This window comes from Poecile atricapillus, chromosome 9 (genome assembly GCF_030490865.1).
Source record: "Poecile atricapillus isolate bPoeAtr1 chromosome 9, bPoeAtr1.hap1, whole genome shotgun sequence".
In the NCBI taxonomy this organism is placed as follows: domain Eukaryota; kingdom Metazoa; phylum Chordata; class Aves; order Passeriformes; family Paridae; genus Poecile; species Poecile atricapillus.
The window spans coordinates 16,108,692-16,127,451 of NC_081257.1; the positions used below are offsets into that span (position 1 = coordinate 16,108,692).

At 38.7% G+C, this 18,760-nt stretch overlaps 1 protein-coding gene across 6 annotated transcripts in view; it reads right to left on the reverse strand.

Moving 5' to 3' along the window:
* FHIT (fragile histidine triad diadenosine triphosphatase) overlaps nucleotides 1-18,760 on the reverse strand; it is a 540,874-nt gene that overhangs the window by 137,866 nt on the left and 384,248 nt on the right. For all 6 annotated transcript variants that reach the window (XM_058845396.1, XM_058845400.1, XM_058845401.1 and 3 more), the window contains 2 exons: nucleotides 4,566-4,711; nucleotides 3,675-3,704 (listed from right to left, as the gene is read on the reverse strand). In XM_058845396.1, coding sequence (XP_058701379.1) covers nucleotides 3,675-3,704; nucleotides 4,566-4,711 — 176 coding nt within the window. The remainder of the gene's footprint in view (nucleotides 1-3,674; nucleotides 3,705-4,565; nucleotides 4,712-18,760) is intronic.

Below are 18,760 nucleotides of genomic sequence, written 5' to 3' on the forward strand. Positions count from 1 at the left end.
ACCCACACTGCCACCATCAGCTTCGCTTTCTCATTTATTTAGGGGAACTTGTAATTGGCAAACAGGCCCCTTCTCATGGATAACAGAGGAGGTGCTGAGCTGCTGGAGACTTCAACACTGCTGCAAAATAGAGGACGTGTTCATACGTGTTTGTGCAATGGACACTTGCTGTGCAATATTATCTTGTCTCTACAGATAAATTAGTTGCCTCATGCTCCTGCCAGCTTGATTTGTTTAGCCTTTACAGAGTACAGAATCCATGGAGTTTCTTGTGATTGAATCTCACGTAAAAGGTAAACCTGAGAGCTTATTCTACACTAAGCTATACATCCACCCAGGCAGCCAGAGCATTTGCTGACTTGGTGATGAAAAGAAGGCTATAAAACATACTAGGGAAATCTTGAAACGTCGCTCACTTGACATAGCAATAAGAGCCCTGCATTAAGATGCAGAGCTGATTTCCCTGATCCATGAAATTGCCTGGATATTTAAGGCATTCTCAAACAGAACCAGCACAAAACTCACCCTCCATTCCTGGCACAAGGACACCACGGGTTTTGTGTTCTCCAATAAAAAGAGAGCTCAAAAATTGCAGAGATTAATAGTCTTTAAGGGAGCACCTAAACACAATTTCCTTCCTTTCTCAAATAATAAGAAAAAAGTATTAAAAACCTCTTGAATGCTAAAAACGGTTTTGCTTGCTGACACACTGTTCAGGTGCCAGAGATGCTCAAGTTCTCTGTTGTGAGTGGCTCAAGAACCTCTCATGATAAAAAAGTGCAATTCCGTGACCATCTTTGGAGAAGGACATTTGTTTCTCTCTTAAATAAGAGACAGGGCTGGAATAGGTACAATAGCTGGAATGCTATGAAAAACATTATGAATATATTGCATTATTTCATGGTCTGAGACTTAGGACATGGTTAAGAATCCCTTGCCATGTGTATATTTTCAGTTGCTAAAAGACCCATCTATACTTACAAATACTGGTGATCTTAGGGCCAGGTAAGACCCATGCAGTAAAAACACACAGTAAAGGGGGAATTTGAAAGGGCCATGAGCTTCCCTAGAACATTGACCTGCAGGCTGTGCTACCTTAGGTGCAAAGGAGGAACAGAGTACAATAATGAAACCACAATTAGGTCATGAATAGATGCCCAGTAGGTAACTGGAAAGGCTTTAACACAAAATGCACACACCAGCAGCTTTCACAGCACCCAAAGGGACTGGTAACACCGGCAGACAATCTTATCATTGATTTCTAGACAAAATCTCTTCGAAAGGGTCATCTCCTTCCAACCTGTGGCATATATTTCACATTTAATTTTCAGCATCTCCATTGCAAAGAAAAACCTGAGACTCAAGTTCAAGATTTTTCTTGTACATGGATTACCATTTCTTCTTGTGAACAAAGAATGAGAATTCCTTAATCTTTTTCAGACTAAATTTCTCAGTTTTTGTCTTCAGCTAGGCTGATGGCTCTTCCCATTTTGTAGTAAAATTTTACACTGAGCAATTGAAAAGTCAATACTCTTCTGCTGCTTCCTGTACTTCTGTTCCTCCATAGCACATACAGTCGCCTATATTTACACAGATATGCAGAATTACACAAAATACAAAGGGAAAGGATTCTTGAAACCATCTGCCATGTAACCCCATTTAAAGCAAAAGCAGCTACACCTAATTAGCTCCTGAGATACGCTTGCCTACCCTACTTAAACAGTCTCCACAAACTCCCTTGGATATTTATTGTGATGTTTTGCTATTTTTACTTTTAGAATGTTTTTCTAATGTTTAGTCTGTTCCAGAAATTTTAATTAAAAGCTCCCTCAGAGGAAACTGGATTATTGTGGATTCTCATATATGTAAAAAAAAACCCAAATAAATCCACATCCAGTAACACGACACATTGAATTTAAGGTTCATAAATTATTTGTAGGTCACATAGGTGTTTTTTCCAACTTTGTGATTCAGTTTAAATGAAACCAGCTATTTATGTATCCACCCTATTGTTCACTTAAAAGAAGATTTTGATCATGGTAATTTCTTTCCTGATTGAAGTTTTGAAGGCTCTAAATTCTCTGAAGAAAATAGTTGTTGGCATTTTTGTATGATAAACATCCCAAAGCGATGATGATAAATTACAGTGTTGCCCAATGATGCAGAAAAGTAGAGAAATGTAAACTGATAACCTCTGATTTATGAATACACACTCATTATTGCAAAGTCTAGGGGTTCACAGTTGTAAGAGCGGGTCATTTTCATCTCAGTGTTTATTAAAAGTGTGAGAAGGAGGAATGAAGGGTGGCTGCCATTTTGCAATAAACACTTAATGCTCTTTGTTTCCAGCACAAACACAAAGCAATACAGAACTTGCCTTTTTAAGGCCTACATAAGCATTTATTACTGTTCTCAATCACAGAAGATGGGAATTTTTACATCTGCCTTTGTTCATTCATATAAATAATTCTTCTCACATATAACCATTCCTATACACCTTTTCTTTACAGAGAGAAAAACACTTGTCCAAGATATTAAAATAAATCCACAGATTTTTTTGTAAATCTTATTGGTGATAGTAACAAAATTTACTTCAAAAGTATTTAAACTTATTATTTCACCTATCAACAGAGACTGCCAGTGAAACCCACCCAAGACATTCGAAGTCATGAGTCAAGGAATCTGTTTTGTCACAATACAGAAATAAATTTCAATACATTCCTTTATCACATCCTAAGCTTGGTGATATTCTTCTCTCTCCCTATTACTTCTCTGTTAAATATTCAAAGCAGGCAGCAAAAGGGAGAAGGAAAAATAAGGTCAATACAGCAAATTGGAAAAAAAGTAAAATGTTCCTATCCACCACCATTTGGTTGTTACAGTTATCTTAATCAACTCAAACAGGTTCTCTGAGACATCTAATTTGATTTTACAAAGTGCTAACCCATAGCCATATTTGAGTTTCCTCTGATTCCAAACATAAAAAATAGCCTTTATCTAATGTTGAGGCATATCATCTAACTACACATGCAATTGCATTTGCATTACGAGGCAGTGAAACATGGCTGGAGAGACATCTCGGATGTTATCTATGTTATTACTCAAGTGGAGAATATAATCATAAATCCTCTCTTCTCTTCCATCCTCCCACTTCTTTTTTTGGAAGTACACTTAAAATCTGGTTTTTAGCTTCACTGGGCCCATTACATTTGAACTTCAGTAACAAGAATGTGATATGAATACGTTGAGAGAAAGCATAGACAAAAGGTATATTTTCATAATGTGGTTCAGTTTAACTGCCTATAATTAGCTACAACTCATTAGGCAATAAACAGAAAAACAAAGAGATCATGAATGGAAGGGCAATATTTTCTCCATAAAACAAACAAAAAACTAAAGCAGATGCCTCTTTCATGAGGCTTTCCTTGCATAAATACACCCAGCAGCTTAGAAAAGATATTTTCTTGATTGAAAATTTTTGCCTAGGAAGAAAACCTGTAAACATTATCTTGTGCAATTTAAATAAAAAGTATTTACTGCTATTGTACACTTGGGATTTTTTGATATCAAAGATAAAGTAACAATGCAGCAATGGACTGCAGATGATGAGCTTTGATCTTTTATTAGTTCTTATAATTGTGTCTTAATTTGTTTTCTGCATAATAAGCACTCACCTTCACTGTTTGTCCAGCTTCAGGGCCATCCTGTAAGCAAAGGGAAAAGTCTCAGGTTAGAAGATCTAACAAGGATCACAAAGGAATTCAGAAATCTTACTCAATAATCATTTCCATCAATTACACTGTCTATTAAATTAGCATATTTTTCCTGAGGACCATTCAACACTAAGTTTTTGGACAAAGCTCCTTTCCATATCAGACCCCAGCAAAATGGGAAAAATATCTCACATCACAAAAACAACAGTTTCTATTTTCCATTTTTTCAGATTATATTTTTCAATAGCTAGCAATACATTTCTGATCCTTGTGAACATAAAATCACACGCGGAAGTAAGAATTTAATCAAAGTATGCTTGCTTAAATTCTGATTCTAATGAATGGGCTTAGTCTCCTGGTTTGCTTTAAACAGAGTTCATTTTTGGTATAAAAACACCCAGCACAAATAACTGAAAGGTCAGAATTTATAATGTATTTACATGGCTGCAGCTCTCTGCCTGCATATAAATAGCTGTGAGGGGGAATCACCTATCTCAGTGGGTTATGTGTGGAACAGGGGATGTGGCTGCCTTCTCTAGAGGTCAACCCTGCAAACACTTCTTTGGAGGAAGAATATTTCCTGAAATGCTCACAAACAAGCACAGCATTTGAGAGTGTTTGCTGCCTTTATCTAAGGTTTTGCAGTTATCAATTAAGCACACTTTCCCGCTGGTTTCCTTTTTAGATTTGTCAATGGCAAATCTGGAAGACCGCAATGCAGTTTTTTGGCTTGTTTTTTATTACTGTTATTTTGCATTTATTGCCCCTTGAAGTTCCAATGTCCTTATATAAAAGGCTGAAAGCTTGATAAAACAAACCATTAAACCTTTTTTAGTTGACTGGTTTACAAACCTGGATGGAAAAGGTGAGCGAGGTGCCACAGAAATGTTTCTCCACCACATTTCCAACCCTTTGTGCCGTACGAAACAAATCGGCCACTTCCTCGGGACACAGGTCACGGAAACGCTCCACCGGCCGCAGGGGACAAACAAGGACATCTGAAGGTGGCAGTGTCAAGGCACAAACACAAATCTGAGTGGTCCAGAACAGCCCCAATCCCCAGCCTGTAACCTGGTTCTGATCACCCTTGAATCGCCTGAGCTCTTCCTCTCTGGTGATACAGCAAGAACGTCAAAAACACAGGGATAATTACAAGGAATTATATGATGCTTTGCTCAGAATTCCTTTCCTCAAAATCCCTCAGAGATGGGCAAAATTGCTAAGGCTCTTGTGCTATAATGAGACATTTAAGGGAAAGCAAATTTTTCACAAACTCAAATTTACCATCTCAATGGAGAAATACTCATATTTATCTCCCATGAAAGTCAGAGTTGTTTTCTTTTGTGATTAAAAATGGGGGAAAGCCAAAGAAATTTAAGAGGGATTTGAATGTGTTGTCTGAGACAGCAGTTTCACAATGCTTATCCCCATATGTGATATATATTTTTGAAAATCTTGATCTTACACTTCTAGTTTTAGCCACCTAAGTATGACAAGCTGGCACTATGCTGATTATAGCAGATCACTTTTTTCTACACATTAATCATAATTCACAAGGAAGGCTCACCTGGTGTAACTATAATGTGTTTTTAGAAATACATTAAGATAATTAAGACTATTTCCTTTTAAGCATAGTGTTCATAACCCTGTAAATGTACTTTGATTTAATTCTACCTTGGTGACTGTGATTTGAGAGTCAGTGAAATGAAGCTATAAAGTAAATAATGGAAGTACACAGACACTGCTCATAGTCATCTGATCTGCTGTGTTCACAGTAATTAATAATTGCTATGATTCCCCACTTGAAAGTCAATTATGTAACATTATTAATACGGTCCAGAATTCTTAGCAGAGCCTCAGTTGTGTAGATCCAACAAGCAAGTACTTGATTCTCATTTCAATTCCCTGCAGACAGAATTCTTTGCTGACTTACAGAATAGAATTTGCAGAATGAAGACCTTAAAGTAACCTTTAACACCACTTGAACTTTCATGACCAAAGGCTACAAAAATTATTAATTTTCCAGTATTAAAACAAGCATTCGAAGGACAATTTGAAGAAAATTAAGTTCCATGCCATTGTATTACAGTCATCTTTATTTTTACTGCATCTTGAAGCCTGCAGGTATTCAGGAATATTCTCTATAATCCAGGAAAGGTAACTAGGAGCTGCTCTGCAGTTAACAGGTTCACAAAAAGGTTACATCAACCTGATTGTCAAGAATCACATTAGACACTTGAAATAAGGAGAGATTAATACATGGGAAAGATCAATTATTTCCATAAGCACAGAGACAACATGTTTACACACACCAAGGTTATAAGAATCACACTTATCATTCTGATAGGAGAGAAAACCAGACATTTTCTTGAAGTAAAGATGTAGTGGCAGGTTTTGATCATTTTTCAAAATCCAGATGAGGACAGACAAGTCAGTAATGGATATTTGCTACAGTGGGAGCAGAATCGAGCAAGCTGTACCTGTAGCAGCTCCCAAAAGAACAGGAGAAGAACTGGTCCCAGCTGTGGGTGTTAATCTGCTTTGAAAATCTGTCTCTCAGGGTGTTTTGGTACAGAATCAGTCATGCCACCATTATTCTCCTTTTAGCTTGTTACAATTTATGGTATTAACATTTAAGAAAGGAGAAAAATATATTTAGAAAGCAGATACTTGGACACGAAACAATCCTGGAATGGGACAAAACCCTCAGTTTTGTGGGGTTCTAGCTCTGCAATGCTGTGTCCCTTGGTAAATTAGCAGGCATAGTAAACCCCTTGTAATTAATTTGTGCCTTCCCAGTGCATTGTGCAAAGCACATCCATAAAGGATGCTATTGGCTAAACTTTGGACCCAAGGGGAGAGCTGCAAAGATGATTGGCAGACCTGATTTCCATACCAGGAGTAAAGGAATAGAAAAACTAATTAATTTTGCTCATAAAAAGGAAATCCATGTCAACAGTAAAACAGGAAAAAGGACATTTGTTTAATCTGAGTTCATTTTTCAAAAGGAGAGAAGGGAAGCTTCCACCCTTAGGGCATCTGATACTTAAGTAGATAATTATCCTTCTTCTGCAGCACTGCTTTATTATCATGGCTCAATGAACCATTTATAAATGAAGAATTTCCCCTCACTTACCTCTAGCAAAACTACTGCTTACATTAAGACAAGTTTCCTTTTCTCCTTTTGGATTTTCCCCAGCAATGTCTCACCCTCTCAGACTCGCACACACCTCACCAGCAATTGTTAGTTCTCTACCTAGCTCAGGGCCACAGCCACAACTGTTTGCATTAATGATGGTTTCTACAGTCTGATGTTAGCACTGTTCTGTTTGCCACTGCATTGGGTTGTGGAAAACAAGAGTTAAACAGTTCTTGGGAAAGCTTTTGTTTCCATGGCACATCGCAGAGGGAGCGAGGGCTGGTTCTGACCATGAGAGGACAGCTTTTCTCTTAATTTTGTCACTAATCTGCACTGTCATTTTGCAAGTTCTCTGTATCTCTCTTTGCCTCTTCCACACCTCATCTGTCTTATCTGCTTAGATGGCATTTGCAGTTTCTTATCAACCGTGAACCTCTCTGCTCATCTGGGGCCACCAGTGCTCCTGCAGTACCTAATGCTGCACCCATGGCACTCTGAAAAAAGGACCTGCACTTCCTTCCTACATTACCAAAACTCATTTACAACTCAAACTAGATTTTAGCTATATTTCTGTCTTTGATAAATAATTCAAAGGCACAATCACAGAATGGAGCATCTTTTCTGAACTTTCCATCATTTCAAAATAATTCTACAAAGAATAATGATAGAAAATCTGAATCACAGCTAAATTAACATGAGAATGTAATTAGGACAACATTCAAGTTATATTTAACTATGAATATATTAAAAGGAAAATGTTAGAATGAATTCATGAATTTGAGGTCATTAGGAAAACAACCATCCACTGAAAATTTAAATCATGGTTTTTAACTAAAATTTTTGACGCTAGTAGAGTATGTAATTTTATATCTGGTCAGATTTTAAGCTATAGACCTGCTCTATTCACCTCAGAATTCTTACCAAGTTTAAAATTAGATAAACTGTTCATTACCTTCTACAGTAACCCATTGCAAACACTGCTATGAAACAACTTCAGGTGACTGTGTATTAAAAATGTGAGCCAAAGTGAGTCTGTACTTACGTTTATGTGCAATTACTCTTTAGACTGAAGCATCTACTGCCATCTGAGATGCCTCAGGGCATCCAGCTACCACTCCAGAAGGGCAGGAGTCTCCCATATGCCCCATGTCATAAATGCCAGTTGGGTGGGAAAATCTGGGGGTGTCTGAAATGGCCGTAGGTGCCTGTGCCTGGACAAGAGCCCCATTTCATCAGGGTGGCTCAGCAGGACAAAGTGCTGCTACCCAGCACAGGTGCTGCAACTCTGATGACAGCATTCTGCCTTCAGAAAGTTTGAACTTTGTCTTTTCCTTTCTCTGAACACTGTAATTAATAATTTTTTGATTTCTTCATTCATTCTGAACTGCTACTGACTGATGAAGTTTCTATTTTTAAGCTTTGATGTGCACAGCTGTTATTTCCTTCAAGTTCTCTGAGTCAGTCCACATCACTAGAGCACATGCAATTTAATATGTCAGCTTCTCCATTTTAAGGAGTGAAAAACCTTTACACCTTATTATAATCTGTAACAGCATGTTTCTCTCTCTAAATCTTGCAGAAGTCTCCCAACAGCCTTACTTCTCTCCCTAATACCTAAATAGGCATACACAAATCAATATGCAAACCCTTGGACACTCTAGAATCTCCATTAAAGATTCATTAAATAACTAGGAATGTCACTATTTTTCAGTTTACCAGCAGATAGTAGCCTAAAACTCCAGGTATTTTAGTGGAAATACATAACCACAAAGGAGCAGTAAAGCCAGAGTGGATCAGACCCATTTCCCTCAAACTGAGCTAAAACCTAAGGATGTTTCAATGTTTTCAATGGAATCACTTGTGCTTTTATATTGGGCACAGCAGACCACTCCCTGCACGATGTTGGGCAGGTTGTTTAATGCACCAAAGGCCATGAGCCTCCTCCATAATTCAAATTAACAGCCTGTTGGTCTGTTTGAGACCTGTTTGGAGAAGCTGTGGCCAAACAAGCAGGGTTCAATTCCTGAACAGCTGCAGCACAAGGATGCTTAACCCCCTGTGCCCCTTCTCAGCCCTCACCACTTGGCACACACCTGGTAAATCTCTTTTGTTCCCCATTGCCCTCTGAGGCCACGAGAGCCAGAGCCCCCTGAGATGGGCACTCCGAGACATTTACTGTGGGACAGTCAAAGCTCTGCTCAAGCACAAACCCCCCCTGGGCACGTGTGGATTGAAGGATGTGCTCACCCTGGGGATTTTGGGCCACGACTGAAAAGTGAGATTGTGATAACCACATGCTGGCTTTAAGCTGATCCGAGAGAGGAGACTCAGATTCCACAAGAAAATCAAATCTCCTGGCCAGCATCTGCATGGTGACCACTTCAAATGTAATTTTCCTTCCACTAATACACACAGAGTGCAGGCTGAAATTCAAAGGCTCAGCAGTAATTTTTATTTGCTTTATATGAATTTTGACTTAGAAGCTTAAATTATTGTAATTGTGTATTTAAGGCCTAGGCCAGGCTCTATGTTCGCTTCAATGGGACTCCACTCAACCCCACAAAGTGCCTATTATAAATTTTCACACATAACTATCAAGGTACACACATTCTGTAGTTCTGAAGTGTTGGAAAAATGGCCTTTGGGGGGGTCAAAAAAGAAAGAAAACCAAAAAAAAGAAACCCCAAAGAGGTTAAAATTCCTTTTATGTGACAAGCTTTAGAACTGAACACAGCTTTTTCCTGGTTAAGTCCATTAATTTGCTATATAGAAACATACTTTCAGTTTTGACTCTTGTTTTATTCCTGAATTTGAACTTCAAACAGAACAATTCAAAGCTTTAAAAAGGAAAAAATTAAAGGCTCTCCAGGTACTGACACTCTAACAATAGGAATAAAGTTCTTTTTTTTCTCTTTGTCTTTTTGAGGAACCACTTAAAAACATTAAAATTGACAGGTTTTCTTAATATGTGAGGCTTTAAAAGAGCAAAATACAAGGGGAAAAAGGCAAAATATCTAAAAGTGAAAGGGTAATTGCTACTTTATGAAGCTCCTGGGTTTCACCAATATTGTTAGCTTTCTATATCATTTGTTATAAAATTTTTTAACTTTGGAAAATTATTTATTTTCAATGTGTAACACAGTCAGGAATTCATAGCTCACATAAGAATGGAAACACTGTTCCTGTTTCTTTAAAAAGTCTTCCCTCTCACAAGAGGGAGTGCCAGAGGCAACATCTAAAAAAACTACAAACCCAAAACCCCTCACAAAACCAACAAAAGCAAAGACATATTTTAATGATAAAAAGCAGAAGTTAGTAAAATCTCCAAAAGTTCAAAATGTCTTAAATATCTATTTTTAGCATTCTAGTTTTTCTACATAAAAAGTACTTTAGTTAATATCAACAATTTTACTTAATGATTTAATTTTGAGAAACACCTCAAGAACTACTTTTTTATTAATATTTTGGTTTTGACTGATTTATTTTCATTTAAAAAACTGTCTCCATTATAGAGACTTAATACAGAGACTTCATATTCCTGCATGCGTTTCATAAGCTTAGGTAAGTAACTTAAAGCACAGCAGCCTCTGCTCTCCCCCAAGGCTGAAAACACCCCAATCACTCACAGAGCAACCCCCAACAGGGACTCCTGCCTTGGAAAATGGGGCTGTGCTCATTTTAGGATTATCAGAGATTAGAAACTGCCACCATCTCTTGGTACCAGCAGGAAGAATTTGATGGACAGGAGAGATGGTGTCGCTGCTCAGGGCCAGCTCAGCCCTCGCTGAGCAGCGAGGACAATGCCTTGGGGTGGGTGCTGGGAGCTCAGGGACCAGAAGAACCAGCTGCAGAAATCTGTAATAAATTATTATTTCCAACTATTTCATGCATCTGTATGAAAAACCCTTCTGCACACCCATAAACTGATGGGAATGCAGAAATAATGCGCCGTGGGGGGCAGCGGGAGGGATTATTCTTTTCTTACTCTCTTTTACATGAATTTGCATCAAGTGCCCCAAGCAGAAAGAATCACTCAGACAAAGCTTCAGGTATTAAAACTCACCACAATGAACCCAGATTCAGCTGAGGAGTGTGGGCAGGGGCATTAAATTCATCATTGCATCTAAGCAGAAGTTTTCTTTGTTCAAAAGCTCTAATTGCTAAGAGAAAGAAGTCCCAGAGCTCTGAAAAAAACACAGGAGAATGCATGACTAATAAAATTAATATAACTGAAAAACAACTGCCAGTCATTTATCTTTTTTCTGCCCTTGAACGATTCTTCAAATTTTGAAGGCTATGGGAGCAATTTCTCTTTGTGAGGAAAACAATAATGGTTTCACAGATGCTGCCTGTAGGAGGAGTTAAGAAGGAAGAGAGCACTGAAATAGCACACGCACGTACACACAGAGGGCATCAAAAAGCCTTTAAAAATTAATCAAATGCATATTTTGCTTCATTACAACAATATGTCAAGGCACCCATTCAGTTCCCAGTAAACCCACAGAAGCAGGACATCCATAAACCTGTAGCAATGCAAAACCTGACGTTTCCCCCAGCCCAGAATGAGCCTTATTCAATAAGACAGAGTGACTGACTTCAGCAAGGAAATCTGTAGAGGCTGTTTGGATTAAGACTGAGCATCTCATAATAGGAAAATGTGAAGGAGAACTCTTTAGTGGATTTTACATGTAGAACTGTATTTAAATATATGTTAGAGGAGTGCTTTGGTACAATATGGGAAATAGTACATCATAGAGTCTGCTAGTTTGGGAAAAAACATTGCTCTGAACAATAAAAATGATTAAGAACAAATGCAAATGCAATAAAGTTACAATAAAAACTTAAAAATTGCTTCAGACTATTAAACCTACATACAGCATTTTTTATATTGCTCTGCCACATTAATAAAAAAAAGACACTGAGATAAGACAAATTATCTAAATAATTTGATCTTGATAAGGTAGCTCAATACATGTTTACACTAATGCAGAAGACCAAATTTATGCAATATATCAGAGAACTAGTGGTTCCACTGGAACAAAGAGCAACCACTGCAAATCTTTGACATGGATCTCTCCACACTATAATAAGTACACTCTTTGAAGACCACATTGTAGTTTTTCTATAGAGGAGTTTTTATTCTACTTGATCTTCTCAGCCCACTAAAATGACTTAAAATAACTTTTCATGTCAGTGAAACATGCAATAGTTCCAAGAAATTAACAATGAACATTATTTTACTTTTAAAAGTCAATAGGTCTAATTTAAATATAGATATGGCTTATAGTCTGAATTTTGCTAGATAGCACATCAAAGTACAAAGTCCTGCTACACAAAGTACAGTGACTCCACAAGACACAGGACCACAGCGGGGAAATGCTAGATTCAGAACTGCTCACTTTTCATTTAAACAACTCTTTCATATATTTGATATTCCCTTTAAATGCCTTTAGGGTATGTCAAGTAGGTCAGCTAAAAGCTCAGTTCCTCATAGGAAGTGGTATTTTACTGCAGGATTTGTCCTTTTCTGCTGGCTCCTGGCCTCGGGGACAGCCTCGGGCAGTAGCAGGAACCTAAGTGGAACCACAGTGAGAGCAGCTGTGGGAGAGTTTGTGGCTCAGAAACACACCTCTGATCCAAGACCCATTCGGTGGAAATTTACTCAAGATCTAAATTTACATTTGTAACAGGAATCACCACCACATTCTCAGAGTCACATCAAGCTTCTGATCTTGGAAGGCCCAAGATAAATAACCAGTGGCCAACACAAAAATGCAGAAGTCCCAATATAGAAGTCATCTGTAACTGCTGTGATGCTCTGAGATCCTGTGAAGAAATCCTGCTGTACAGCAACCCATTCCAGCTAAGAGCTACATCTTTATCGCTTCAGTCAATATATCCTTTTTCTAAGTAAATAGATGACAATATTGTCACAATTACATTAAGCTATCGGTGCACCTATAGCAACTATAAATTACAAGACCCCTGAAATAAACAGCCATGCCCAAAGCTGACAGCAGAGACCAAACAACATTTGGGCTGCAACAGTCAAAAAAGAAGGGTTTTGACCTAAATATTGGAGCAATGGCATTTGTCATAGCAACTGGTATGTTCATGCAAAGCTGCTCAGCAGCTACAAGTCTTGTCCAAATGGCCTGCACCACCAGAAAAATTCAATTTACCAAAATAACCCTGCTGGAATTGCAACATGCCATTGCAATGCCTCATTTCAAACAGAGAAAGTGAGCTCATGATCCAACCCATCCACCTGAGAATAAAAAACAACTTGTGAGAAAATGCTTCAGCATTTGGTCTAATTAAGGCTGCAGCACCATCATATTCAAACACTAATGTGATTGTTATGAAGCTATATTCTAGCTCATGATTCAGGAGCTATAAAGAGGGAATAATTAATTACTAAATATTAGTTATGACAAATTTACTTTCTTGAAATTTATTGGATGCCATATACCAGACAATAAGTTATCCTGGAAACAAGATTTTACCTGGTAGACAGACAAAATGTGGGAAATAAGGTTCTGTACAAACCATAAGCATTACAGACATTTTTATCTATGGCACTTGAAAGTACAATCTTCTTTCTGTTCTGGGCATCTGTGGTGGGTGACAGCAGTAAATTAATCAGATGAATATTTGGTACATCTCCCTGGGATTTCTCTTACCTAATTTTGAAGGCAAATTGATTTGACCAGGGTAAATCACCGTATCTGGAACTGTGAAAAGCCAGATCTTTACTGGCAAAGTTGAAATACTTTGCTGCTTAGGAAGCTCCATTTCACCCTCTTTTCTCCAGACCTATGTCAAGGAAGGTCCTGTCAGACCTGCTGCTGGAGAAGTTGGTAACAGCTCTACTTTCTCCAAATACCTATCAATGCAGATGATTAAGAACTTTCCTTGTGCTCTTTGTAGCTCTGCACTAACTTTATGCTGAGCAGCACAGAAAAAGACAAACCTGCAGTAGCACGTGGCAGAACAACTGTGCCTTCATTCTGTAACCAGTGAAGCATCAGCTGGAGCAACGCAGTACAAGATCAATTACCAGAGTATCACAAGGGACAGTGAATATGTTTGGATAACCAAGGTTTCAGGTAATTAAGGTAATTTTGAATGTAATTTATAGATAATGAGAAACATGAATAACAGGGAGTTTTGGAAAACTGAATTTGGATAATTCAGGCTATCATACACTAAGCGTATTCCTCAAAGAATATTGTAATGTACACTAGGATTTTCAAAGTTTTTAAATGGACTAAACCATCTGATTCCCATTAATTTCTAGGATTGGTTTTCCACCTGGTTCTGTTAGGGCATTTAGAAAACTGCTCCAATTAAAGTCAAAGGAGAGCTGTGTTTGCCTTAAACTGGAAGTGCTCATGGCATATTTTGCATAGTTAGTTCCTGAAATTGCATCTAAAGCAAGAGGATGGGCTATGCTGTTCCAGGGAACTATTCCATGAGGGTAGGATAACCACACCCCTTGCAGGAATGGCTTAGCCCTCTGTTAAAGCATCAGCATCTTTAGGAACAATCCAAAAGATGAAAGACTCTTCTGTTCCCTTTGTGAAACAGCCATTCACCACACTTGCATGACAGAGAGGCAAACTATATCATTTCTGCCCTGCAATATCACATGTCCCACTGTATTATCATCAGTTCTTTTGCTTAAAATTGCAAAGTCAATGATAACGGATGCTTATCTCTACTACATTGGCCAATGCACTGTGGGAGTGGATGTAGCAGAGAAATGACTTTCCAAGTATGAGAGTTGATTACTGGTTTTGTAAATGTAAATTTCTTTGCTGTTTAGCAGGACTACTGAAAGCAGCCCTGTTAACCCCTGAAGGAGTTCTGCAGCATTCACCAGAGAAGCCCAGATGCACAGACACCCCTCTGTGTGACAGGAGACAGGCTGTGACCCCTACAAACATTAATAGCTGGATGACAAGGACACTGGAAGGGTAAATGAGGGAAAGGCAAGTGGGGCTGGCAGAGGTACTTCAAAAGGAAAAGGGATAGAGCAATAGTCTCTTCTGTAGTTTATGTCTCTGGGGATTAAAACAACGAGCGCAGCTAAGCAGGGGATCAGCCCTCACTCAGCTGCAGTAGAGAGAAAGGTGGGGTGGAAATATCAAAGATCCTCTGTAGCTTTTAAGCAGAGACTAAGAGGTAGCTCAAGATGAAAAGAAATTATTTTAAGCCACTATTCTTTAGCTACTTAATTTTGACAACTTATTTCATACCTGCTTTAACACAAAATGCTTGGTGTCGATGAGAAGGTTCACAGAGAGTGTGTGTCAGAACAAAATGCTCCCAAAGGTGCATTTTTCTTCACCTGCCAGGGGAGTCAGTTTTGAGAAAGTCATACTTAAGGGCTGAGAAAATGTAAAACAGATGTAGAGTACATCTTCAACAAGAAACTATCCGTACAAAGCACTCCTTTTAATACAAAATAAAACTCAAGCAGAGATGGTAAAACAAGGCTTACAAAGCACCCAAGACAATGAAAGCTGTAAAGGAGGAGGGAATCAGAAAGTAGGTCTCCTTCCTGTTTTTCACTTGCATAATAAGCTCTCTTGGATAAGGACAACAGGGCCCTGTGTCATGATTGCCTCTGTAGATGCTGTTCTAATACTATTATTGTCATTAATGCGCATTGTTCCCAGCTCTGCTCAATCGCTATGCGATGCACGGTACATAAATTCATACTCTCATCCAGGACTCCTGCAATATTCAAGAACATGGGAATGAAGAAGACAAACTAGCAGCTTAACTCTGAATAACCTTATTTTGTGTGAGTGTCATCTGAAACCATTACTTTAATGCTATTATCTGTTTTTATTATTTCCTTTCTGAGGACTTGGAATAAAGACACAACTGAGAGTCTCTTAGACACGGTCATTGGCATCATTACAGTCTTTCTACTGTCAGCAGCAGAGATCTGATCTGTAAATCAAGTTAGATTGTAAGGGCTACTGAAAAGCAAGCACTCTTTATCATCCTATTACATATCCAAGCTACCACTTCCTCTGGCTCACTGAGAAAAACAGACTGTTTTAGTTCCTTTACATAACCAGAGGAGTTCCTAATGCACAGATTATTGACTTAGTGGAGTTTTATCATGTCCCAGTGTGCCAGGGGATTTTTAATCCAGGACTTCTTTACATGATCTATTTTCATGGCTCTTTTTGTTGTCACAGTCTGTCATTATAATGATTTGCAAATCCAGAGGAGTGTATGCTTAGCTCCTTAACAGGTGCTCATGGAGGGGATGGGGGGTGGGGAAGGCATCTCCCCCCTCTCCTCTGCCCTCTGTAAGGGCCAAACCCCATCACATGCAGCACCAGAGAATCCCTTCAGGGCTGTGTGCAGCAGGAGCTGGCTTGGCTTTTGCCCACAGGAGCATTTCCACATTAGCCCACCACCACCTCCACAAAAGGAGCTGGGTGCAGATCCTCCTGTGCCAGTCTCAGCAGCACTCAGCCTTGTGGAGAGGCACAGAAATACACACATTCTTGAGGAGCTAAGTGTGAAAATGGTCTCCTGCATGACATCAGTTTCTTGTAAAAGCCACTGGTGATTTCTTCCTTTGTCGATACTACTGAAAGTGGCCAAGGATGTTCATGCCCAGTACAGGGACACTTCTGGGAAAAACAAATGCTCCAAAGCAAAGGGGTGGTGTCACACAAGTAGCATGGGGACACCCTGAATGTCTTGTAGCTGTGAAATCAACAAAAAAATCGTACAAGGGGTATGAAAGGATGTTTGTAGAGGCGAAATCTTCTGTGTTTACAACTGTGGTTTTCTGTTCTGCAGAGACTCAAACCTGCTCTCCTTCCTTCCACTCCTTTTTCCACTTTCTTGCATAGGTCCACATGGAAACATCCATATGAACCTGCATGTAGTTCCCTATAAGTGCTAAGTGTGAGGTTTTCAGATACTTTAGGCTGATATCCATTAAGGCAAGCGTCTGATTTTATGGCCCTTCAATCCTTACATCCTACCTCACCCTGAACAGTAGATATTTCCCTTTCCACTGCTGGAACCAGTGGGACAATCTGCAAGATCCCTGTGCACTCCAAGTTAATCCCAGACCTAAAAGTCTCACTGGAGCAAGAGCTGAGTAGCTGTTAGAACTCTACAGCATGTCTACATATCCCCAAAGATTTGGGCTGTGATCTTTGGTTTGGAACTCCCTGTGTTACCATAATACGAGCTGATAACAACAATATGTCACTGCACTTATTGCCAGTAGACAGTTCCCTGGAGAGAAGAAAAAAAAAATGGTTTAAATCTGACATGCTATCAGTGCTAAAAGAGAAAGTAAATATATGCCAAAAACAAACAAACAAACCAACAAACAAAAATATCCAACAAAGAAAGATGACAGTATTCCAACTGCATCCTGGATGTGAGGAAGAAAATTGATGCTGAATTTGGTATCTGCAAATGAATTTTCAGATCTCTGTGTTTCTTCCTTAAATTACAAGCACATAGCATATCTTGGGGGTTTATGATCACCATCAAAGCCATCTTGCTGAGAAATGTGAATTTCTTTCTCTTTCTGAAGGTCACAAAGTAGATATCCTATATCTAGGGGCTGAAAGAGCAGGAAAATTTGGTATTCCTCCAAATGAAAGCATCTCCAGTGTCATTTGTTCAGCTTCCCCTTGCTAAGCTGCTGGATGTGAATCACTCAGTGGCCTCCCAACATGTTAGTGATGGCCGTGTGCAGCTGGAGAGCTCAGTCTCGCAAAAGTGTCGTGCAGACTTGTTGCTCAGGAAATTAAACATGTTCTCTACAGAGTCCCCTTGAATGTGGTGGCTGCATTTCACATGCAGCCCCATGCTGATCCTTACCACTGGTGTGAAAAACACTTGAGAAACATTTTTCCCTGGGCTTTACATTACTATCTTGGGATTCTTATCAGACCACTCAGAAACTGGTGGCACAGTCATTCCTGGCTGCATGTCACTGATACAGAATGGAAGACACAAGAGATGCCTGAGCATAAGCAAGCAAACTGCAGTATAACTAAAAAAGGCAGAAAACACTGCTTTTTTTTTGGTTATTTATAGGAACTTCAAAGTTCTCCTCAGTTATAAATCATTCTGAGCTACCAGGCTGCCTAAGGATGGCTGTGCTTTTGAAGGTGAAAGCTTGAAGATCAGACCTTGGGCGATAAAAAGAATGTTGGTTCCACTACAGACAAATCCGATTGCAGAGGAGATAAAATGGTGTCCAAGAATAGGATAGATTAGGCTGAGATGTTTTTGCCATGCAACCAGTCATCAAAAAATAAAAGTACTTCTACAGGGTAGATTTTCTGTAGGAGAGAATTAAACTCTCTTAAACCATATTTCCCATCAGAAAGAGTAAATAACATTTCCATTTGACTGCCACTTCCTTAGCACAGTTGATTAGAATGGAAAGTTAATGAACAAAACCCCCAACCTTTTAAACCAAACTTGAAAAAAAAGTTAAACCAATAGTGAAAAAATTAAAAAAACCCTTGCAGCCATGATGCCAGATCCAATTATATTTGTACTACTAATCTATATGTGCAAGATAAGCAAAGTTATGAATGGAGATGAGAAACCAAATAATTGTAAGAGGCAAGGGAAATTGTTCTATAGCTTAGGCTGTCCTCAAAAGAAGAACCAACAAGCAATTTAATGTTTTTTCAGTATCATCTGTTCCAGAAGCAGCTCATCAGGCTGTGTATGAAAAAAAAAAAAGGACTGGCTCATAAAACTTTCAGACAAATTATGTTTAGAAAGCATTAAAAAAACAACAGCAGCACCAAAAAAATCAGCCTTTTTCTGGAAGAAAGTGATTTGTATGCAAATATACCCCAACATTTGTCACCAAAACAAAAAAATTTTGAAG